The sequence below is a fragment of the Mytilus edulis genome, chromosome 14 (assembly GCF_963676685.1).
Source record: "Mytilus edulis chromosome 14, xbMytEdul2.2, whole genome shotgun sequence".
Classification (NCBI taxonomy): domain Eukaryota; kingdom Metazoa; phylum Mollusca; class Bivalvia; order Mytilida; family Mytilidae; genus Mytilus; species Mytilus edulis.
Window position 1 is genome coordinate 34,562,318 of NC_092357.1, and position 22,260 is coordinate 34,584,577.

Here is a 22,260-nt window from a genome sequence, read left to right on the forward strand (position 1 = left end):
ACAGGGACTCCAATGTGGTGTGGTCTATGCAGAACAATTACCGGAAATCTATGGTAGTTTGCAAAATAATAGTCTTTTTTTTATAATGTGATATGTAAAATGTTGGAAAATAATGAAAGCACGCTTCTTAATCAATAGACATAGAAATAAAGAGAAACCGTCTAACCAATAACAATCTTCCAGGGACAAACTAACGTTCATTAAGGCAACCGGTATGATTGTCTGGATTCGGGGTTCTTAATTTCTGTATTTTTTATATTTGAGGCCATTTTTCTCTATTCTTTATACATGTTATACTTTTTGACATTCATTCTCTTCTCATTACATTTTAACACCATTATTCTAGCTATTTTATTTATTTCTTGGTCCATATTGTCTCTATTATTTATATTTTTTGTCCACTATTCTCAATTCCATAATCCCTCATCAACGGCCTCTAGTTAATGTCACCTTATAGTCTTCACAAATAAGCAAAATTAATACCTTAAAGGCTTCTAATGGCAAACCAATTGAAGGCTTTAATATCCCAGTTTTAATTGTGAAATTGCGGAAATTTTGAAAATTTGATTAAAGTAGTATTGATCTGACAACCGCTGTGCATGTATACTTTAACGACCTTTAAATGAATGACAAATGACAACATTGTCATTTTTTGAATGACCGTTTTTTGTTTTTGTGAAATCAAAATTGAAAAATGAAAACACTTTCATTTTTCAATGAAAACACTTTCATTTTTCGATTTTAGTTTTTGAGAATCAAAAATGAAAATACTTTTGTTTTTCGTTTTATGTTTTGTGAAATCAAAAATGAAAAACGAAAACACTTTCGTTTTTTGTATTTAATTTATGATATTTCAAAACGAAAAACGAATGGACGCAGATATACACGGACCCTCTTTGTACTAAATTACAGAACTTATTTTTCATTTGTACTCTTTACTTCAAACACTATTTATCTGAAATTTTATAAAATTTATTCGATTGTAAAGCAAATTTTGTAACAATAAATATAAAATGAGGTATACTAATTTCCTGATGGAAATTAACCTATATTTATATCATAATCAGTGTTATATTTAAAAAAGAACTGTATACCCTTTCAAATATTCCCTGTTTTTCACTGTATTTTCTTTTTCTCTTTATTCTATTGGTTGGAATGTGTGCTTCAATGTAAACATCTTTTGATCAGATCCAAATCACATTGTAACACTTGCCGCTGAACATTGTCCAATATGAAATAACACCTGTATCTACAAAATATTAAAATAAAACAAATGGAGACATATTAAAATTTTGTAAGAAATGTACCAGAAATTGATATCAATTATAACTAAGAAATAACTATACTTTCAAACCACAATCTGTAAGTAAGTTTTTTCCAATAAAAAAATGCTTATTTCAGTATTCCTGATGTAGAGGACAAGAGACACTTTTCAGTACTCATTTAATGTACTGGTCTCTGGTACAAATGTATCTCATTGGCAATCATGCCAAAAGTACTTTTTTATTATTGTAAAGTATTTAAAAGAAAGTGGCCAAATTTGAATAAAATCATATCTTAGTCAGCCCAATGTGTGGCTGCGTACTTATACATCCCTCTTTTGTTATATGAATTGACTCTTTGTACTCAATTACCGAACTTATTTTTTCTTTGTATTGTTTACTTCAAACACTATTTATCTGATATTTTATACAATTTATTTGATTGTAAAGCATATTTTGTAACAATTAATATAAAATGAGGTATGTTTATTTCCTGATGGAAATTATCATAAATTTATTTCATTATCAGTATATTATTATATATTGTATTTAAAAACGAAATGTTTGCCATGTTTACCCTTTCAAATATTTCCTGTTTTTCACTGTCTTTCTTTATTCTCTTTATTCTATAGGTCAGAATGTGTGCTTCAAGATATACATCTTTTGATCTGATCCAAATCACATTGTAATACTTGCCGCTGAACACTGTCCAGTTTGAAATAATAACTCGAGCTGCAAAACATTTTACATAACATATTTAGAGGTTGAGAATTGACATGGATGCAGTCATTTTCATTTTTGACAAAAACTATCTCAAAAGTGACATATCATGGCATATTTGATAATTGTTTCATATCAAAGCTTGAATTTGAGAATCTTTTATAGCTAAATCAGTTAAAATCTTTCATATGAATGAATTGAATCAAATATTACAATGTATTAAAAGTCAATGAATGTATAGACACTTAGATTTAAGTGTTTTATAAAAGTGGCAAAAATATTTCAGATTAACCCGAAGGTTGAGGCAAACATCGACCCTTGCTCCTTTTCTTAATTCTTGGTCCCTTCCTTCCAATTTTCCCTTTTTTGAACATATATATATTTTATACTAACCAGTTCAGGGTTAAACAAGAGGACATCAGAAAAACAGGACAACAAATTATAGCTGATTGCTAATTGATAAATGACATAATTGTAAGGTTAAAAAAAATATGTGAGTGTGTTTCCTGTTTCATCTTTGAATAAATGGGGTATATTTTAGGTACGTGTAGGTAGGGATTTTTTTTTTCATTTTACCATTTTTTTTATACATTGACTGATTGAGTCTATGGGAGGGACATTATGACTTCAACACTGCGTCTTGAAAAATTAAACTTCGTGTAGGCTTTGTTTCGCTTAAAAAATAGGAAGGTAGGGTTGTAGAAAAGTTCAGAACACGCATCTTTTTTGTCTGGCCTAATCAAATCACCGGGAACATAATACTTTACTTTACTTTAGTCTGTACTGTTCCGCCTATATCAGACGACCCAGTTTTCAGTGTGAATATCATTTAAATTGTCAATTAATCCAATGCACTAATATTGTTTGTTTGTACACATTAACCACCCCCTCTATTTACACACGAGAATGAATGCATCCCATGAATATATATATGACCGAAACTGGAGCGCAAGTCATTGGACTCAAAATGTTCATTGTCCCATTTCAAATTAACAATTGTCACATTTGAGCACGTATTCATTAAGCTGATTGATATTGATTCGTTAGTACTACCTCAATAAAGTCGATCGCACCTGATGTAACTTAAAGCATAGTCCTTTAATGCTGCACTCTACTGTAAACACATCGCGTTTAGTCAGAAAATGAAATACACTGCAGTCGATAATTAACTGTAAAGTATTAATTTCGGAACAAAATAGTTCATCGTAAAGTTTAGTAGATACAACATCTTTTATAAAAAATTTTGGATTCTATATAAAGCTGTTTCTCAAATTATTTAATTTACTGCATCTCAAAATAAAATGTAACCGGTTTAGATTAGTCATAAGAGTCAGCGGATCTGTAATTAAGTACACACGATTTTTGACTACTAATGAGATAACGGAATTTATTTGAATGAAAAGTTTGTAAATCCAACATAGTCTGTATTTCGTATGGACAGTTTGAAACTAAGGTGACATCATCTGCGACTGTCGGGACTCATACGTAGATTGAACCAACATGACCAATATGAAAACCTATACGATAGGTTTCGAGTGTAGTGAGAAGAGAGTTTATGAAAATATTATAAGCGATTGGGGACCAGAGACCACCCTGTCTGACACCTTGAGATTCCAGGAATGTTCTGGACGTTTATCCTTGTCATTTGATATTAGAGTTCAGCTCTTTATACCAGTCTTTAAAAAGAAGCCAGTTGTCACCGCATAGACCAGCTTTATCCATTTCTCGAAGAAGACCATCATGCCAGACCACATCGAAAGCACTTTTAGCATCTGTGAGTGCAATAATAAGTGGATTCCCATTCTCTTTAGCCTCAATATGTAATTCAGGAAGAATACGAGCAGCCACAAGTGGTATTTCACCTCGAGTAAAGCCTTTCTGTAACGGACGTTGTATGTTGAAAATATTGTCCTTATTCCTGACAAGATGTAATTTTTCAGTTAATTTCAACGCGATTAGTAATAGTAATTTTCCTGTAGGAACCAGGATCGGTTTCCCCTTTTTCATGAAAAGAGGACAAGCAAGTCCATTTTTGAATATAGTTGGAATAATATGGTTTGAAAATGAGAATGTTATGATAGATGTTAAAACGTTACAGAGAGTTTTCCTACCAAATTTTAAATGTTCAAAGGTTACTCTAGAGGCATCAGGTGCCTTTCCATTCTTAAGTGAATTAATAATTTGTACAACCTCCTTTTCTGAGACTGGGGCCAGAGTATCTCTATTCTCAGTATAAGTATCGGTCAAGGCTGATATGTCCTGTTCCACAATAAGTTCGTATGTATTATCAAAGTCCGGGTTATCGACCGGAGTGGCTAACTTTTCATAATATGAAGCCCAGGTATCTAAAATTTCTTCTTCAGTATTAATTTTTTTATTGTCATATTTTAAAATAGAAGAGTGCAAGTTTCGCTGATTGTTAATTAAAGTACAGAAATTTTTATCATTTCTGTCAGATAGCGACATAATATCAGTAAATTTGAACTGTCTCTTAGCAGATTCTAGTTTCCTTTGTTCTGATCTTAGTTTCTTATTAGTACTCTCATTTGTTGATAATGAATGCTTAGTTTATCTGATGTTCCCTCTTGTTTCCACATCCAATAATGATATTTACTACGATTTAAAATTTCTGTCATATTCGGAGTCCAGTATCTACTATTTTTCCCACGTTTTCTACTATTAGGAGGTTGAAGCGAATCAGCAGTTTGAGCAACTATCTCACAGGCAGAGATCACAAATTCATCAAAGTTTTCAATTGATAGATTATATATTTCAGTTATTTTTGACTGTAAATTTAATTCCATTAATCTCTGATTTTCACATTTATCAATCTTATTCCAGTTAATACGCTGCAAATGTTTGCTTTTTGGAATAGCATTTGGTTTATCTGATTTTTTTTTTAAACTGATACCGGATTATGAGTAGAAGTGTTCGATGATTCACGGCTATATGTACAGTATGTATTAATAATATCAAAATTCTGAATAAAATATTCAGTTTGTGACTCATCACGATTGTTAAAATGATAAAATTTACTACACTCAACACAGTTGTCAGGAATACGAAGATTATTATTACGTAGAAATTTTTTAAAATCATTATCTTATATCTCTAGGATGGTTCCTGAAAATGGAGGCGTTCATATCACCACCAATTAAAATATTAGCGGAGTCTCTATATTTTGTGACAATTTCAATAAGTTCGTCTTATACGGAAAGATAGTCATCACGGCTATAATTATTACTACGAGGAGGTAAATATACAGAAATTATCACCAGAGGTACATCAAAGTTCAAACGTATTGCGGCAATTCTATTACTTCCATCAGGTAGTTTCTCCGAATATGGACTATATTTATTATTTACGCAAATTGCGACCCCAGCATGCGCGCGTTATCTGTCAACTACATCATCGATAATTCCATCGTCAAAACATTTTATATGACAGTTAAAATCAGTAAAATTAGTATCTATAATACTATAATTACGAGGTCCAATTTGTCAGCCGTCATCGGGTAAAAACGACAAATCCAAGAATTCAACTCTATATAGAACTAATATAGGACAATGGTGTAGATTAAAAATTACACCACTCCAGACCCTTTTGTTTTCCACATAATTAATATTGCCAATAATTAACAAGTTCCGGCTCGAATCCGATACCGATACCAAAAGTATATTCACCTGTTAGCTATTACCTTATCTGTACGTTCCGCATTTGACAGGCGCACCATCAGATGACAATACCAATTACTAAAATAAGGCTTAGGCATAGTTATATACTTTAAGTCAGTCACGGACCCGCGATATCACGGGTGTGTACTTGTACAAATTATCCTTCTCGTGGCTATAGAGCCGTTGCTCTTGAAGTAAGATGATATCAGATCTTTTAATAAGTTTATAAAGATACGCTAAATTAGAGGTCAGGCCTTCAATGTTAAAAGATAAAATATTTAACAAATGTGTAGTTAAATTCTTGACTGATTCGATGGGTGAAATTGTGTACTCTGGATCTGAAATCTCGGGATCACTTGGTATTGTCGATGGACAATTGGTTGACGGACATGATTCGGATTTCTCTGTCTTGTCGGAGGAGGTTGGTACATTGGTTTCTTTGGTGGAGAATAATTCATATGTGGCAGGTGTCTTTTCGGCGCACGAGTATAGCCTAAAATAGGTGACTGATCAGTATACGATATACTATGACCGGGCGATTGTTCATTTCCTGCCTCGTCATCACGCATTTCAATCTCAGAATCAACTAAAATGTACGTACAAGAGTCATTTGAAGGTTTCTCATACTTAAACTTATCAGCAGTTTGTTTATTTATCTTCTTTCTTTGCTTTGTTTACGTCCATTATCTATTTTAAAGTCAATGAATTTATCAGCTAAATTTGAAATGTTATTGTCTTGTTTAAGTAGTTCAAATTCTAATGAACGCACACGTTGTTCCTAGAATTATCTTCTCGATTAAACGCAGATGGTTCATGTACCGTATTACTAGGTTTTTGTTGTTGTATCAATAAGGAATGTTCAAGATCCTTTTTATCTTGCTCTAATTTATTAGTGAGGTCTCTGTTAATAGCCAATTCTTTTTTCATTAATTTCATATCAGAATCTTGTTTACAAATGAGTGATTCTTTGGTTTTAAGTTGCTTATCTTTTGGTCCAAGTTGAGATTTTAAATGTTTTATTTCCTCTTCTAAAATGTTAGTGTTATTACATGTGGTTGTTGGAGTGGCACTGATGGTCACAGGAATAGAATATACGTTAGAGTTATTTAAACGAGGCTGAGTGGAACCCAGAACGGTGGGATGACTCAAGTTTTTAGAAGTATCGCTATTTTCTGAACGTGACCGTATACTTGTGGTTGGTTGAATACCAGTGTTTTCCGGAGCATGTTTTAATTGAGAAACAAGTAGATCTAACTGCAATGGTTTTAAAGTTTTGCAGCTGTTACAATCATATTGAAGAGTTAAATCTTTCTCTATCTCATCAACCTCCTTAACAGTAAGATTTTCACATTTATAATGAAGCCATTTATTACAGATCTCACATTCAACTGCCTTATCGTCAGAACTACAAAGATTTCCACATGTAGGACAGTAGTCATTTTGTTGTTGATCAGAAGCATTTATTAGTGACTTTAAAGATGAGGAAGCACTATTTTGTTTAGAATGTTGACATTGATCTTGTTGAATACTAGTATTAATGTCAGTTGTTCGAGTACAACTAGCCTGATTTGAATTAAGATATACTGTGCAACATTGTCTGATTTTACTGTTAATTGTTATGCAATCCTTGTTGTGGTCAAATACATTCAAGATATCAGGTAGGGTTGACGAAATAAAAGCTGACATATGTAGCTGATTACCATTTAAAACTACTTTTGACGAGGTATTGTAAAAGTTTAATACATAGTTTATTCTGTGCATCATTGACAACGACAGATTCAGAGACTACTGCTTTGTTTATGTCGGTGGTTATAGTCCTTCTTATTGAGAGCCCCTGACCCTGAGGCACACTCAAGGACACGATTTTAAATTCCTTATAGGCACCGGCAGTGAATGTAAGCACTAAGTCACCAGGACTAAATTCAGGTACTACTGAGAATGTTCGATTTGAGGCATCAAGTTTTTGACGAATTGCTTTGTTTTTATTTTAAAGCATATCTAGCTGAGTGATCAGTTGTATTGACCTTAGATGACTTGTCACTTGTTGTGGCGACAGTTACAGCTTTACGTGCTGTCTTGGCAGGGGTATAGGCCGAGCGTTTTGGTTTGACTCTGTCACTCCTTCTTCTTGCTATCTCCATCGTTGTTTATTAACTAATCGATGGAAATAAGTGATATATATCGTGAGGTAGTACTATGGATGTCAATGTTAGGCAATTAACTACATACGGTTAAACCGGTTAAAAATTATGAGCAGTAAAACGCAACAGTTAAAATCGTTAAAAATATCCAAGACTAAAAGAACAGGTTCAATTAAAAATGCTATAAAATCTGTTAAAAGGTGAAAACATTTCTCTGTAAGGGTTGCTTATAAGGTCCGGTAAGACGAAGACACAAACAATGTGGAGTATATATGAGTAAATATCAATTTACCCAAAAAACTCAAGATGGCGTCGTCAGCAGATGCCGGTTTAACACACGATTCGTAGCTATCCAAGTGAAACATGATGGTTTTAATGTGCAGGTAACATGAACGATTGTTTTGGAGTAGAGTTGGTGTTAATAAAACAATGTGTATATAAAATGATATGACTAAAACAGTAAAATAACACGATTTTCCTCTGCAGCTAGAAAAGTGGGTCCGCCATGTTCGTCATCCGGGCAACCACCAAATACAGATACATATCAGAGACAAATTGCAGTGGTACCAGGAGTTAGAACTAATTGTTGGTATGAACTGACCACATGTGGATTTTAATTTCACTCACTTTGTTCAGTATTTGGTGTTTATCGTCCCAGATATACGAAATAGTCGTGTGCCATGTGGGTCAAACTCTGGAAAACGGATGTCTTGTGAATTGGTTTATCACCGGAGTCAAACGCGGATAGCTTGAGTTACAATCCGAATTTTATCTTCTTTCATGTTGTTGGGTATTTCCTGCATCAAATCTTTTACACGTCGGTTCATTTTTTTCAATTGTGCAGTCTACATTTAGATGAACGCATTTTCTTGTAAAATATTTCAGCTAAAAATAAAAGTAAATAAAGACAACAGTAGTATACCGCTGTTAAAAACTCATAAATCCATGGACAAAAAACAAATCGGGGTAACCTTAAGTAAATAGTTATCAAAGGTACCAGGATTATAATTCAGTACGCCAGACGCGCGTTTCGTCACATCAAACTCTCCAGGGACGCTAAGCCTTTCCTTCTTAAGTTATCGTGTATAGTATAATGTTCAATCATCACATTATGATATCATTAACTTATCAGCCTGAAATGCAAAATTCAACGTAAAGTTCTGGCCGCCATTACGTGTTGACAACGTCGTCTAGTGAACCGTATCACTGAGCGCCGAAATCCTTACTCAGGCGCTTCCGATTGTCCTACTGTTGAAAGATACAAAGTGAAACAAAAAAAATGTGTCAATAAGAATGCAGTCCATCAAACAAAAAAAAAAGAAGATACGGAGTTGAAAAGACTTGGTGTCGACACGATAGGCGACACATAAAGATTTTTACCCCCTAAAAAATAACCAAACAAAAGCTAAATAACATTCAAGCCTTAAACAAAAAGATGCATATATTCTTTTCGCCAAATTTTAATTATCATAAAGGCAACCTGTTTTTTTAATATAGTTTACTTCCGAAAGCATTTTTGATAGATAAGAGAAAATTGGAAATTGTCGGTGTGAATTAAAGAACAACACGAATATCAAGTGTTCTGTAGATAAAATAACGATATAATGGTTTTATTCGACTTTAAAAAAAACGGGAAGCCCAATCTAATTAAAATTTTGATCTCTGATTACGTTATACTACACTATATCAGCTCAGAGATCAATATTTTAATTAGATTGCGAAAAACCGTACGTAAATGAAAATAGAACGGCTGCTTGTAACGGATTTTACGGCCGTGCGTAACTTACTTATACTTTTAGCGATTTGTTAAATGTATGTATCCACTAACTTCTATAAATTTAACAACGTAATGGTCATATTGCACTCTCTACAAAATACACAAAAGTCTTGGAATACAGATACAAAACAGAATAATATGTACGTAAGTTTATGGCCATGGATAATTCCGTGACAAAATTGCTGTAAATAAACAAGATTTATTCATAAATGTATTAATGAGTTTAATCTGCCTTTACAATCTAGATATTTTATTATTATTTTTTTTTGGGGGGGGGGGGGGGAATTTGCCTTGTATTACGGCCACCCACTGTCCAGCCCCTTCCCCCAAGTTTTTTACCCTTCAATCGAAAATATGCATCTTAACATACTCTGATGAGTAGAATTATTACTCTTTTATAATAATTTTCCCCAAATCATTTTGAAGAAATAGTGAAAAAAATGTGTTCTACAGACAATGCTAGATTTAATGCCTTACGTTTTACTATAGAAAAATACGAAAGCATGAATGATACCATGGAAACCCAATATGTAGCGGTAAGTGATTCAGAATTGTAACGGCTCTGTCAGATGTGTTCTTTTGCAGCCGGTTTGGTAATACATGAATTTGTTTGAAATAAATGAAATACTGCATTTTAACGCACTATTTCAACTGAATGCGTGCTGATAAATTGTCCTGTTGACTTGTCATTCGCGGACTTCATATGCATGATCAAAATATGACTACGTTTCTTTTTGGGTATATTCTTGGACAAAAGAAACGTTACATTTATAAATTCAAAAACAAACCTGTTGTTTTATGCATTTTTTCATTACTTTCCAGCAATCCCAATTTGCAGGTAACAATGAAGATTTTTTTTATCGGAAGGCTTCAATTATATTTATAAAGGGGAAACTTGTATGTTCATTTTTTTTTGTTTAGTGCGTAAGTATATTTGGGTTGTTTCGTGTCGTAGTTTTATAGAATAAAAAACAAGAAATGCCGAATTATCTATTTCTTAATGAGAAGAAAAATTAGCAAATGAATAAATAATGATTCCGTATTTTAAGAATTTTATTTTTATATAACTAAAAAAATAAGAAGCCTGTAGTTCAGTGGTTGTCGTTTGTTTCTGCATAGCATATCGTAGTCGGTTTGCCTCTGTCGTTGTGTACATAGATAAGATTTTTATATTCTTCTCTGAGAAATTGTTTCACTTTTGTCATTTTGTGGATCTGTTTACATGTAGCTTTATGTTTTGTTTTTGTTGAAGTCCGTATGGTATCCTTTAGCTGTTAACTTCTATGGCATTTGGTCTCTGGTTGAGAGTTTTTTCATTTAGAATCATACCGCATCTTTAAATTTCATCTCGTACAAAGAATGGTTTATTTTCATATCACTAGAATATGCCCGCGAAATCATCGCTGTTCATTTGGACAACTTTTTGACGTGTTGAAACAAAAGGTTTTTTTAAATTTCGCTGGCAGTACGTCGACGTAGCATGCGCGAAAGCGTATATGAAACGGCCGGTTGATGAACGTAGGACAGAAAGTCACTAGATAAAAATACAACCATCCATGTCACTAGATAAAAATACAACCCTCCATGTCACTAGATAAAAATACAACCATCCATGTCCCTAGATGATAAAACAACCCTCCATTTTCATCATTTTTTTAATCTTTACTCTATAGTGAAGTGTTATCTTTTACTGTTTTTTTTTATTATACCGTTCTGATTTCAACTTATCAAGATTGAAAAAAAGAAGGTGACATTTTTCAACCACAAAAAATGTTCTTGTGCCTGTTGGGATATCTTTAACGGTGAATAATATTTAACTAACTCTCTTTTTTAAGTCATTTGGCGGTTTTGTGATTGATATCTGTAAAAACATAGTTACATGTATGCGCTATGTTGACTCTAAATTATTTGATTTGTCTCCGTCGTTATGTTGCTGTCACCTTAATGTATGCCCGTGTCTTCTGGTACTCAAGAACAAGGAATGATTTGGTTATATAGAAAAAATTGATATCTCTTGACTCTTCACGTCCGAGGGTAAACTCTTCTTTAGGGATTTGTAAATGGATAAATACGTACGCAGCCATGTCCAGTCCAAATGGAGATGTCGTATATCCGATAACCCGTGAAGTGAGAGTTAAGCGTTGTAAACACGACGAAAACCCTTTCTAGGGAAAATAACATCTTTGCACCAGCTAAACGATTTTAAAAAATAATTATTTTTTCAGACAATTTGAAAAATGCCTGAAAAATTCTAAGGCAATTTAAAAAATGCCTGAAAAAAGAAACCAGAATGAAATATACACAAAAAAGAACGACTGGAAATATTAAACAAACCAGTAAAACAATAAGTCTCATCGTACGTCGATTATTTGTTGGGTGCAGTGGCAAATATTTTATGCACACTAAGTACGGTAATTATTACAGGGACATAACAATAATAGATTCGCTATATCTTTCATAAGTCACCAGCTTATTATAAACGGTCCTTATTTGATTTGACCTTTTCTTGATAATATTCCTTGTGTGCATCAGATTTTTTTGTTGTATTATTTGAGTGATCCAGGCTCCCAGGACACTCATTTTTTTACTGATGTTTTTTTTTAAACTGTTATCAACATTATAGCTTTAAAATAAATGCACGTACCTTTGCATATGAAAATACTTTAGAAATGTTCAATTATTTAAATCTGATTGAATTCAAAATAGTTTTATATTTTTCTGTGTTCCATATTGCACATTTCTGATTAATAGAATCAACATTTTCAATTAATTTGGTTTCAAATCTTTGTTCTGTTGTAAAACAAAAATGTGCCCGTCTGTCATTGTAAAGTGAAGGGCATTTAATTACCCTCTTAAATACAGAGCAAAGCAGATGTTCTATTTACAAAACATACCTGCTTGCTACTTTTTCTGAAGAATACTATTTATTTCACTCACAAATTTTTGCTTTACAAGATATTTTTATCATCTATTTCATGCATTTCATATAATTAAAATTTGCATAAAACTGAGGATATAAAAAAAGAAGATGTGGTATGATTGCCAATGAGACAACTCTCCACAAGAGACCAAAATGACACAGAAATTAACAACTATAGGTCACCATACGGCCTTCAACAATGAGCAAAGCCCATACCGCATAGTCAGCTATAAATGGCCCGAAATGACAATTTGAAACGATTCAATTTTCATTAGAAATTTCAGGCATTTAGAAAATGACTAGGTATTTTTATTTCTAGGTATTTTATAAATAAAATTGAGAATGGAAATGGGTAGCTTTACGTCTTTATGTCTTTAGAAAAAGCCTTAAAATTCAGTCATTTTACAAAAACAGACTCTATCGTTTTGATTTTGATTTACGAAGAATATTCATCTTATTCTTATATATACATGTAGGATTCCCTATTAATAGACGTTGTTAAACCGATCCATGTTATTGCAAATTCAAAGCTTATGTTTATTTCTAATGAAACCAAAGATTTAAAGATTCAAATGTAAAATCAAATATATAAAAAGTCGAAAACTAGATGCAAAGTGGGTATGCCATTTTAGAATAAAATTAAAGCATAATGCAAATCGTAAATTTAGGTATTACATTCCCATTTTCTTATTCTACGGTAGACGAATGCCACAAAAAATAAAAATAACAGACAATATAAGTAAATGAAATATTCAACCAAAGTTTCTCGGAAATACTGGGTAATTATGTTTATACTTTTTGTTGTTAAAAGGATGTCCTCAAACCTATCCCTTCTTTCAGCGAATAATTTTGTAAATACGTCTACAACTTGCTGTTTTTGCACACCAATTTGCACATGCTCTGGTTCAAATTCAGAATTAAGATTTGAACCATAATAACGCTCATTAAATATCTATTTGTGTTTTCCTTTTTACCACTCTCTTTACGGTATCTGTTTTTCTTTTATTTATTTGGAAAGAAAAAAAAACAGTTGTTATGATTCTTCTTACAGCATTTTTGTTAATTGCCTTTTTAATTTTTAAAACTGAAGTCATAATAATATTGAATACTGGAAAAAAAGATTGTATTTGTTTCATTGACTATTTCAATTTTGGATGTATGTCCCATACTTAAACTTTATTTTTTTTTACCTCTACTGGTAAGAGGAATTTACACAACAGAGTGAATATTTAAAGCCTGTACAGAAAAACTCACCATAGGAAACACAAGATTAGTATGATAAAACAAAAATAAAGACTATTTTCGGAATGCTCGTATTAAATTAGGCAAGCATATTACACTTAAAAATCGACAAATATGCTTTTAATAAGACTTCACATAGCGAAGTTATAGAGAAGACTAAATTACTGTACCAAAATTGTTTCATTTAAAAAAAAGAATCCACTAAGTTCAGTTGCCTATCGGTCATTGAATATATCTTTATATATATTTAAGAGCTTCCTGAGTTTTGAAATCAATCTTCAAGAGATTTTGAGCCAAGTCTTATTTCATTTCCAGATTCATCCCCTGAAAAATTCCTGTTTATCTAATACTTAAACATTTCTAACACATAATGATCATGCATGATTTTTTTGTCTGCATTTATCTCAGGAACTATATATATCAAGATTTCAAAAATTTTATTGGTATAATTTACTCCATGATGTGATTTTACATCCATGACTTGTCCACTTCTTGTTAGCCGAATACGTTTTTATACCCATTATTGGTATGAATTTTCTGCACAAGATGCGCATTTAGACAATAAACTTCCTTCATTGATGTTCGAGGGCAAAAAGTTTGAAAATCCTAAGTTTATTAAAATAAATGCAGAGCTATCAACTGAAAAAAGCAGGGTATCATTTCTAAGAATATAGAATACAGTTTAACTTGTTATCTGCTGTCTTTTCTCTACATAGAACAAGTACAATTTTATCAATATAAGCTATGAGTAACTGAATGTATCCACCCTTTTGTCGCATTAACTTAACTTTCCTATCTGCTTCACTCTCTAATTGTCTTGGTTTTAATCATAACTTTCTCTACATTTAATTAACATTTTTTTCATTAGATTCATCATCCACACCACTTATGATCATTGTTAAAGGAATAGACGGTGTCGAAGAAAAGATAGCTTTATTGAATTCTCTTGCCGATCAGCTGAATGACGGATCCGCCACTATTCAGTTCAAAGGTGCACGAGAAGGAAGTTTAATTTTGAAAGTGACGGTTCTGAATAGAGTATTGCAACACCAGCAAAATCTGATGTGTGACCTAATGCATTTCTTAGAACATGTTTTCAAAATAGGAAATATACACGAGCTCCATGTCGAGACAGTAGTTGATGTTATTATAGCAGTTGAAGAAGGTAACTAACTATCATGCATATTCAATCATATTTCCAACGTGAATAAAAGAAATTTCAAATAAAGCTACTAAATTAGAATTTTGATAAGGATAAAAGGAAAACAATATAGCTGGGTTCGATAAATTTGCCCAAATGTCCATACTTATCTTGTTTTATTGTTTTTTTTTCTATTTCACGTTCTATATAAGTAATTGGCCTTTTTTTTTTAATTTTTGTCCTGATTAGACGAGTTTACAGACACTGTCGTTTTAATTTGATCTCAGTAAATTTGAGTCCTCATTTTTTTCCATTCTATTACTGTTTATTATATCGTAACGTTTACTTTTTAGATACTTGCAGTTTTGTAATACTGATGTGTGCTATTTGTTACTTTATTCGAAAATGAAATGGAAATTCTATAATCTAGAAGATACTGCATGCATATGATTCTTTTAAAAATATATACATTATATATCCTTTCAGTGAGCTTTGAGATTAATGATTTTGAAACAGCAGAGGAGTTTTATTCTAGCTCTGATGGGAGTCATTCTCTTTTAATGGATTTAGAGGTAGACAACGAGATATTACTAGCCAGTAACACCTTACAAGAGAGTATTGGTGGTTTTTTGGAGAACATTTTAACAAAGACACAGTTGTTCCCAGAAAAAGAAGTTACAGCAATATTATTACCAGGAGGTATATTATAGTGATAGAATTTACATAGAGCATTTTGTGAGTTTTCTTGTTTGGTTTGTCCTTAAAGAACAACAGATTCGGTGAATAGTGGGGAATTTTTAACTGGGACAATAAACAGGTACACGTATGATAGGTTTCATTGGTTTTATAGAATGCAAGAAGAAAAAAAAAGTTATCTAATACATAACAATGAGACAAATGATATATTGAATATATTGCTTATAAATGAGAATCTGTATCTTTTTCGAGATGTGCATAATATATATATTGATATTATAATTTGATGTTTGTAACAACACTTTTAGTTTTATCGATACTAAATTATTAACACTATATGTGCTTATGTATAGATAGGTGTAATGTTTTAAACTCTGTCTTAAACCTTCGTTTTTATTACAGCCAATGAATCAACATCTCGTGGAAATAACTTTGCGGACATCCACAGTACTACTGCAGTCAATTCTCTGATTCAAAACATGGACATTAACCAAGAAACGGAACAAGCCCAAGCTCTGACATATAAATCAGAATTTGAACTATTGACTGAATTAGGATTAAAAATGTATTATCCAGATAAGATAGGTATATTTGATATCATAAAGATACAAGGAGCTCATTCAAAAACAGAGCTTAGTAATATCCCTTGGGTATTTTTAGAGAAAATGATTTCCATAAATTTTGAAGCTCGTGACAAAATTTTAGAAGAATATTTAGAACTTTTTGAAAATGTATCTGATGAATGTAATAAACAGGTCGACATTTTAGATGATTTTCTTGGAAATGATGACTTATCGAGTAGAGTAAATCCAACTGACTTAACCATTGCTGTTTTCAAATGTTGCTCGCCTGTAGTCAAACAGATTATTGCTTCAAAAATGTTCATGTGCCGCCTTGCCATTCCATTTGTCTTTCCACAATCCAGAAACGAAGCCATGTTTGTATCTGTGTGGCCAATTCGACCGATTGTTATAGAGCGAGAAGAATCTCCCATCAGTGCAGTTGACTGTCCTTGTAATGTTGTATCATTTGTTAGAATGGGATATTCATCTGTTTCGAAGTCTAGAATGATTAATGAGATCATTTCAGACCAGTATCATTGTACATTCTTCAACAAAGACAGGCCGCTTGGTTCAACCACTAGAAGGATAAGCAATGGCTTGATAGAAATAGCCTGGTATGTACCATCAACGAACAGTAGACTTCTTTCTAATGTCACTGTTTGTCTCAATCTAAGAGGTGATTGTGATGTTCATAAGCAACAGGTATCTTTGATGACACACTTATCTGATGCAATAGTCATTATGGTGGAAATTTATGAATTGAAGAACAAACGGTTAATGCAGTTGCTTACAGACGTGTACAACACAAATGTTATGGTAATTTTGTCAATCGATGCAATAAAGTGTAATAAAGGTGTGTTAAGAAATGAACTTAAAACTTTCTTAGGTAAAACGAGCAAGTATAAGGACCGAACTAAGATAAACATCACAGCTGTTGATGGTCATGTGAGAAGTTTTTCTGATCTTAAAAAAGAGATTAAAAAATTCTTATCAGATTTGGTTGTACCACGGCCATTGTTATCTCTTGGTCAGAGACTGCAAACAGACATTGATAAACAGACCTGTTTAGACGAAAACAAAATTATATACAATAGTACGAAGGAAGCAGCTTACAAAATAACAAGTCATATTCCAACAATGCATTCGGGTATTAAAGCACAGCTAGTACCTCTTCAAGGAAAGCCATGGAAAGAATGGAGCATTAACCAAAAATCTTTCAACAAATCGTCAACGTACAAAACTTTAAAAGAAAGGGGGATAATGAGTAATAAAATGACGGAAGCAAGACGGGCACAATTAAAAATTTGTGAAAATCTCGGCCCTCTTATGAGCACTTTTATTGAAACAATACAACATTTTTTACCTTCTAAAACAGAACTAACTGTCCTGGTTATGTGGTTGAAGATATTTTTTGATGATAGATCGAGGAATATTCTACCAAAATATCTCGCAAAATACAAGTCAAAATGGCAGGACTTGAAATCTGCCCAAGACCAAAACGGTAGTGCTTTAACAATTGAAAGACTATGTCATGAACTTAGTGAACGTGAATTTGAATTGGCAGACGCTTCCTTCGGGTTTGAACATTTATGTCGCGAAATGGGCCAAATGTACGAAGCTAACATAGAATGTAACCTTCTAACGTCTGTAAAAATTCGATCTGTATTGCCAGAGATTAGTTCAACACTTCTATTACTGGGACATCCCTTTGAAGTAATGGACGGCGATACAGCAAATGTTCCTCTGCTTTGGATTAAAGCAGTTTTAGAAAAACTAAGGGAAATGATAGGAGACAAAAAGTTACTGACGCTATCTGTTTTAGGAATTCAGAGTTCTGGAAAATCAACTTTGCTAAACACTATGTTTGGTTTACAGTTTGCTGTAAGCGCTGGACGTTGTACAAGAGGTGTGTTTATGCAACTTGTACCTGCTCGGGATGAAACAAAAGCTTATGATTATGTTCTTGTGATAGATACAGAAGGACTTCGAGCTCCAGAACTAGCTCTTGAAAAATATAGTCATGATAACGAGCTTGCTACATTTGTTATTGGATTAGGGGATGTTACGATTGTGAATGCCATGGGAGAGAATACTGCTGAAATACAAGATGTTTTACAGATTGTTGTGCATGCTTTTCTCAGACTCAAACTTGCTAATGACCGAATTAACTTAAAACAGAAGTGCGTGTTTGTTCATCAGAATGTTTCCGCTACGGATGCCAATGACAAAATGATACAACAAAGAAAAAGATTTGTAGAAATTTTGGACAAAATGACGCAAGAGGCAGCATGTGAAGAAAATATAGCCGACATCAATGCTTTCAGTCAAGTAATAGATTTTGATAGTGAGGAAAATGTTTGGTATTTTTCTGATCTTTGGCAAGGTGACCCTCCAATGGCTCCGGTAAACCTGGGTTACAGTAAATGTGTTCAAAAAGTGAAGAATGCGTTGTTTTTTTCCGCTTCCATGACAGAGAGAGAGACATATTTAACTATCACTGATACCATTTCACGAATTGAGGATTTATGGGTTGGCATTTTGAAAGATGATTTCGTTTTCAGCTTTAGGAATAGTCTGGAAGTAAAAGCCTACAACAGTATGGAACGACATTGCCAGAGTCTAACATGGAGCTTGGAAAAATTTGTCCTCGAGTTTGTCAGATCAGATGCAAAAAGCATTCTTGTAAACTGTCTGAATGATACCGATTTAGAGCAGGCTTTTTCAAATATTGTTGCTCGTGTTCCTGTCGATATAACACAGCAGGTAACAGGTTTATGCAAGGAACTCGATTCATTTGTTGAACGAAGTACACTGAAAGATGTTATGATTCAGTGGATTGAGAATAAGAAAACAAGATTTAAAATGATAGCAGAACAATTTGTCTTTAAAGCAAAAACATATGTCAGAAATATCAAAGAAGAAATTAAAGTTCAGAGATTGAAAATAAGGGAGAAGACGAATCACGAGATTGAAATTAACATGCTTGCGACTAAGCTAGCAGTTAAAATGCATGGAAACAAACCGGACAAGGATAATTTAGAAGACGAATTCAATCATTTCTGGAGTTCATGGATTAATCAGTTAGGTCTAAAAGATGATATCGAGATAATGTCGATTGCCGATCAGATTGAAAATCTGTTATATGACAAATTTCCAAGCGATGCAGCATTCTTTAAGCAGAACCGATTGAAGGAAGACCAACCATATGATGTTTTAAAAAAGATTTATGGAAGTATTAGCGAGTCCAGTATTTCAAAAGAGCACTTCAGTCGTAGTACGTCTTGGAAATTCAAACTTATAAAGGAGAAGTCAATAATCTGTAGACATCAAACTGTTGACATCGTTAACCAAACATTCCGAAAAATTGATTCCAAGCTATTGGAACTGGACTCGCAAGATATTAGGTTCGATATTTCATATGTTACTGAATTAATGAATATAATAGTGAATGACATAGATAGTCACAATGATCATATTATGAATGACTATCGATTTAATCTTCTTCCACCGTTTCGGGCGATGATTGTAAACCACGTTGCTATGCATGTAACACCATTTTTTACAAAATTGAATGAAAGGTACAATAAAAAACACAGTCCTAAAGGTCAGATGGAAAGTTACAAAGGAACAGCATGGTCCCTCTTCATTAACTTAGTAGAAGAAAAGACAGAAGACGTAATAGCTGCTGGGTTCTTTAATGTAGCAATTATAAAAACTATAGTAGAACACGTGACACTATTGTTGCCCATAGATGTTCAAGAATATATTTTGCTCCTATTCAGCAATGCAAAATTTAGTCTGATGAAGGACATCATGGTATATTTAGCCAATACTGACGATTTTGACGAGTACAAATCATTTATCAAGGAACCAAGCACCTTTGCAAACTTGTGGATAACTAAATTCACTAATGATATAATTTTCAAACTTGAAGGCAATGTACAAATAACAAAATATGCAGATTTTGCAAACAAACGAATACATGAAATATTTTGTCAGTTGTCACAGATTATACAAGTAACAGATACACTCTGCTCTGAACATGAACAATCTGATATAAAACAGTGGATCGAATATTTTCTAAAAAGTATTGGGGATTCTAATTATTTACCTTTATCAAGTCACACTCTTATACATGTCCAGGGAAGAAATGTTTCAGATATAACGAATTTCTCCAAGATGTTACTAGATAACCTGAAATTAACAGAGAGTGAAGTCTTAGCGACATTCCAGACAACAACTGCAGAAAACGTACAGTGGAGTGAAAGTCCTATTCCAAAAATTATGAACCGTTTGTGGGGATGTGAGGCCAAATGTATGTTCTGCTTTGAAACCTGCAAAAATACTGATAAAGATCATATCAGTCTTGGATTTGCACACCAGTGTATACAACACAGACCTATTGGAATCCGGGGATTTCGAGACCATTATACACACAAGATGGTAATTAGTTTCTGCAATTACAACGTTTCAACTGACAAAAGATACCGATGGAATACAACAGATGACAATGAAGAATGGAAATTCTACAAAGAATATAAGAAACGTCACCCAGACTGGGATATTTTTCCATCTTCTGATGTTTCTCGGTACTGGATGTGGGTTATCTGTAGATATCACCACCAGCTTGTAGAAATGTATAGCATTGAGCATCCTGATATACCATCAGATTGGTGGAAAATAACTAAAGAGCAAGCAATAAAGAGCATATCAAACACTTCATAAGATTGATGTGTTTTTGCTTAAAACATCTCAATTTCGTAGTCGGTATTGTGAACATCAAATCTCCATTAACTATTACAACAATTCTAAAGAGACAATTGATTTTTTGTTCTATAATGCATTTTTGCTTCTTATCAAACCCAAGAGATATTCACGAGTTATATTTGATAGTTATGCAGGCGTATTTATCGATTTAGGTGAATATATTTCTTCACGAAAAAATATAAATCTAGAAATATGAAATTTAAATGAAAAGGACTACATTGTAAAAAAATAGTATTTATGGTTTTTTTTGCTTTCCAAGTACAATGTTTGACTAAAATTCGTAATTTTGAGTTTTATCTGAAAATTGTTATTGATAAATAGACACTTTAAACAAAAAGAAAGATCCACAATACAAGATCTACAAAAATACTGTTTGGCCAAAATCATTTAATGACTCTTGGTAGAACAAGTAGTAGGTATTACTTCAATAGTCTTTTTGTAATTTACTAATTATCTCGAAGACAACAATAAATAGATAAACAAAACCATTAAGTAAAAATCATCAGCAATACCGGATCTACCAAAATGACTTTAAATGAGGTGTACAAAAAGCAAATATAAATAATTGCAATAAAGGTTAAAAAATAATAATATCCAAATGACATAATTTTCAACGGGTACCGGTATTTGATTATCTTCATTTTGTTACAAAGTATATGGAGTAAAACGTAGAGGTAGATATCATGAAGGCCAAGGTTGAGTTTTTCTTTATTATTTTGATTTTTCCTGTAGGATACATAACGTCACAGTACCCACACAGCATATATTCAACAAAAATAGCTGCGGAAATCTAACAAGTTTTCTTTAAGAACTAAAACATTTGTAATTTTATGATTTGACACTATACACGTATTTCAACATGGATTAACATGTTTAGATAGACACACAATTTTTACAGTATATATAAACAGATGGACCATTGTCTGAACAAAGTAAAAGCCTCGGTAACGTCGTCATGCTACGCTCACAAAATTATCATGTTTTTTTTTTAAATTAAGCAAATAAAAAAAGTATCATTCTTTAAAAAAATAAATAATATTAAGCATAGACTAATGTCAAATTGTTCTAAATATTTGATGAAATAAAACAAAACATCTGTTATTCAATTTTTAATGATGGGAACCCTCATTGCAGAATCATGGATCGTTTGGAGGTCGATTCAAGTCCATTTTTCTATGATTCCATGTGGATTTAAAATTATATTGGTGTAACTATATAGTAAATCAGAATATTAATATACATAATCAACAGGTCTGAAAAAGGACACATCGAGTTAGAATTAAAGAAACATATTATACATCTTCTAACCTTATTGGAAACTATTGTTCAAATTGAACACATGATTCATAGTAAAAAA

The 22,260-nt window shown here is 32.6% G+C and overlaps 1 protein-coding gene across 1 annotated transcript; it reads left to right on the forward strand.

Moving 5' to 3' along the window:
* The first annotated feature begins 10,014 nt into the window (after window positions 1-10,014).
* Window positions 10,015-20,861, forward strand: LOC139504142 (interferon-induced very large GTPase 1-like). Its single transcript, XM_071294201.1, has 5 exons — window positions 10,015-10,110; window positions 10,397-10,412; window positions 14,605-14,901; window positions 15,364-15,576; window positions 15,976-20,861. Exons 1-5 carry the CDS (start codon window positions 10,015-10,017, stop codon window positions 20,859-20,861), a joined length of 5,508 nt encoding a protein of 1,835 aa, XP_071150302.1.
* Window positions 20,862-22,260: the final 1,399 nt, after the last annotated feature.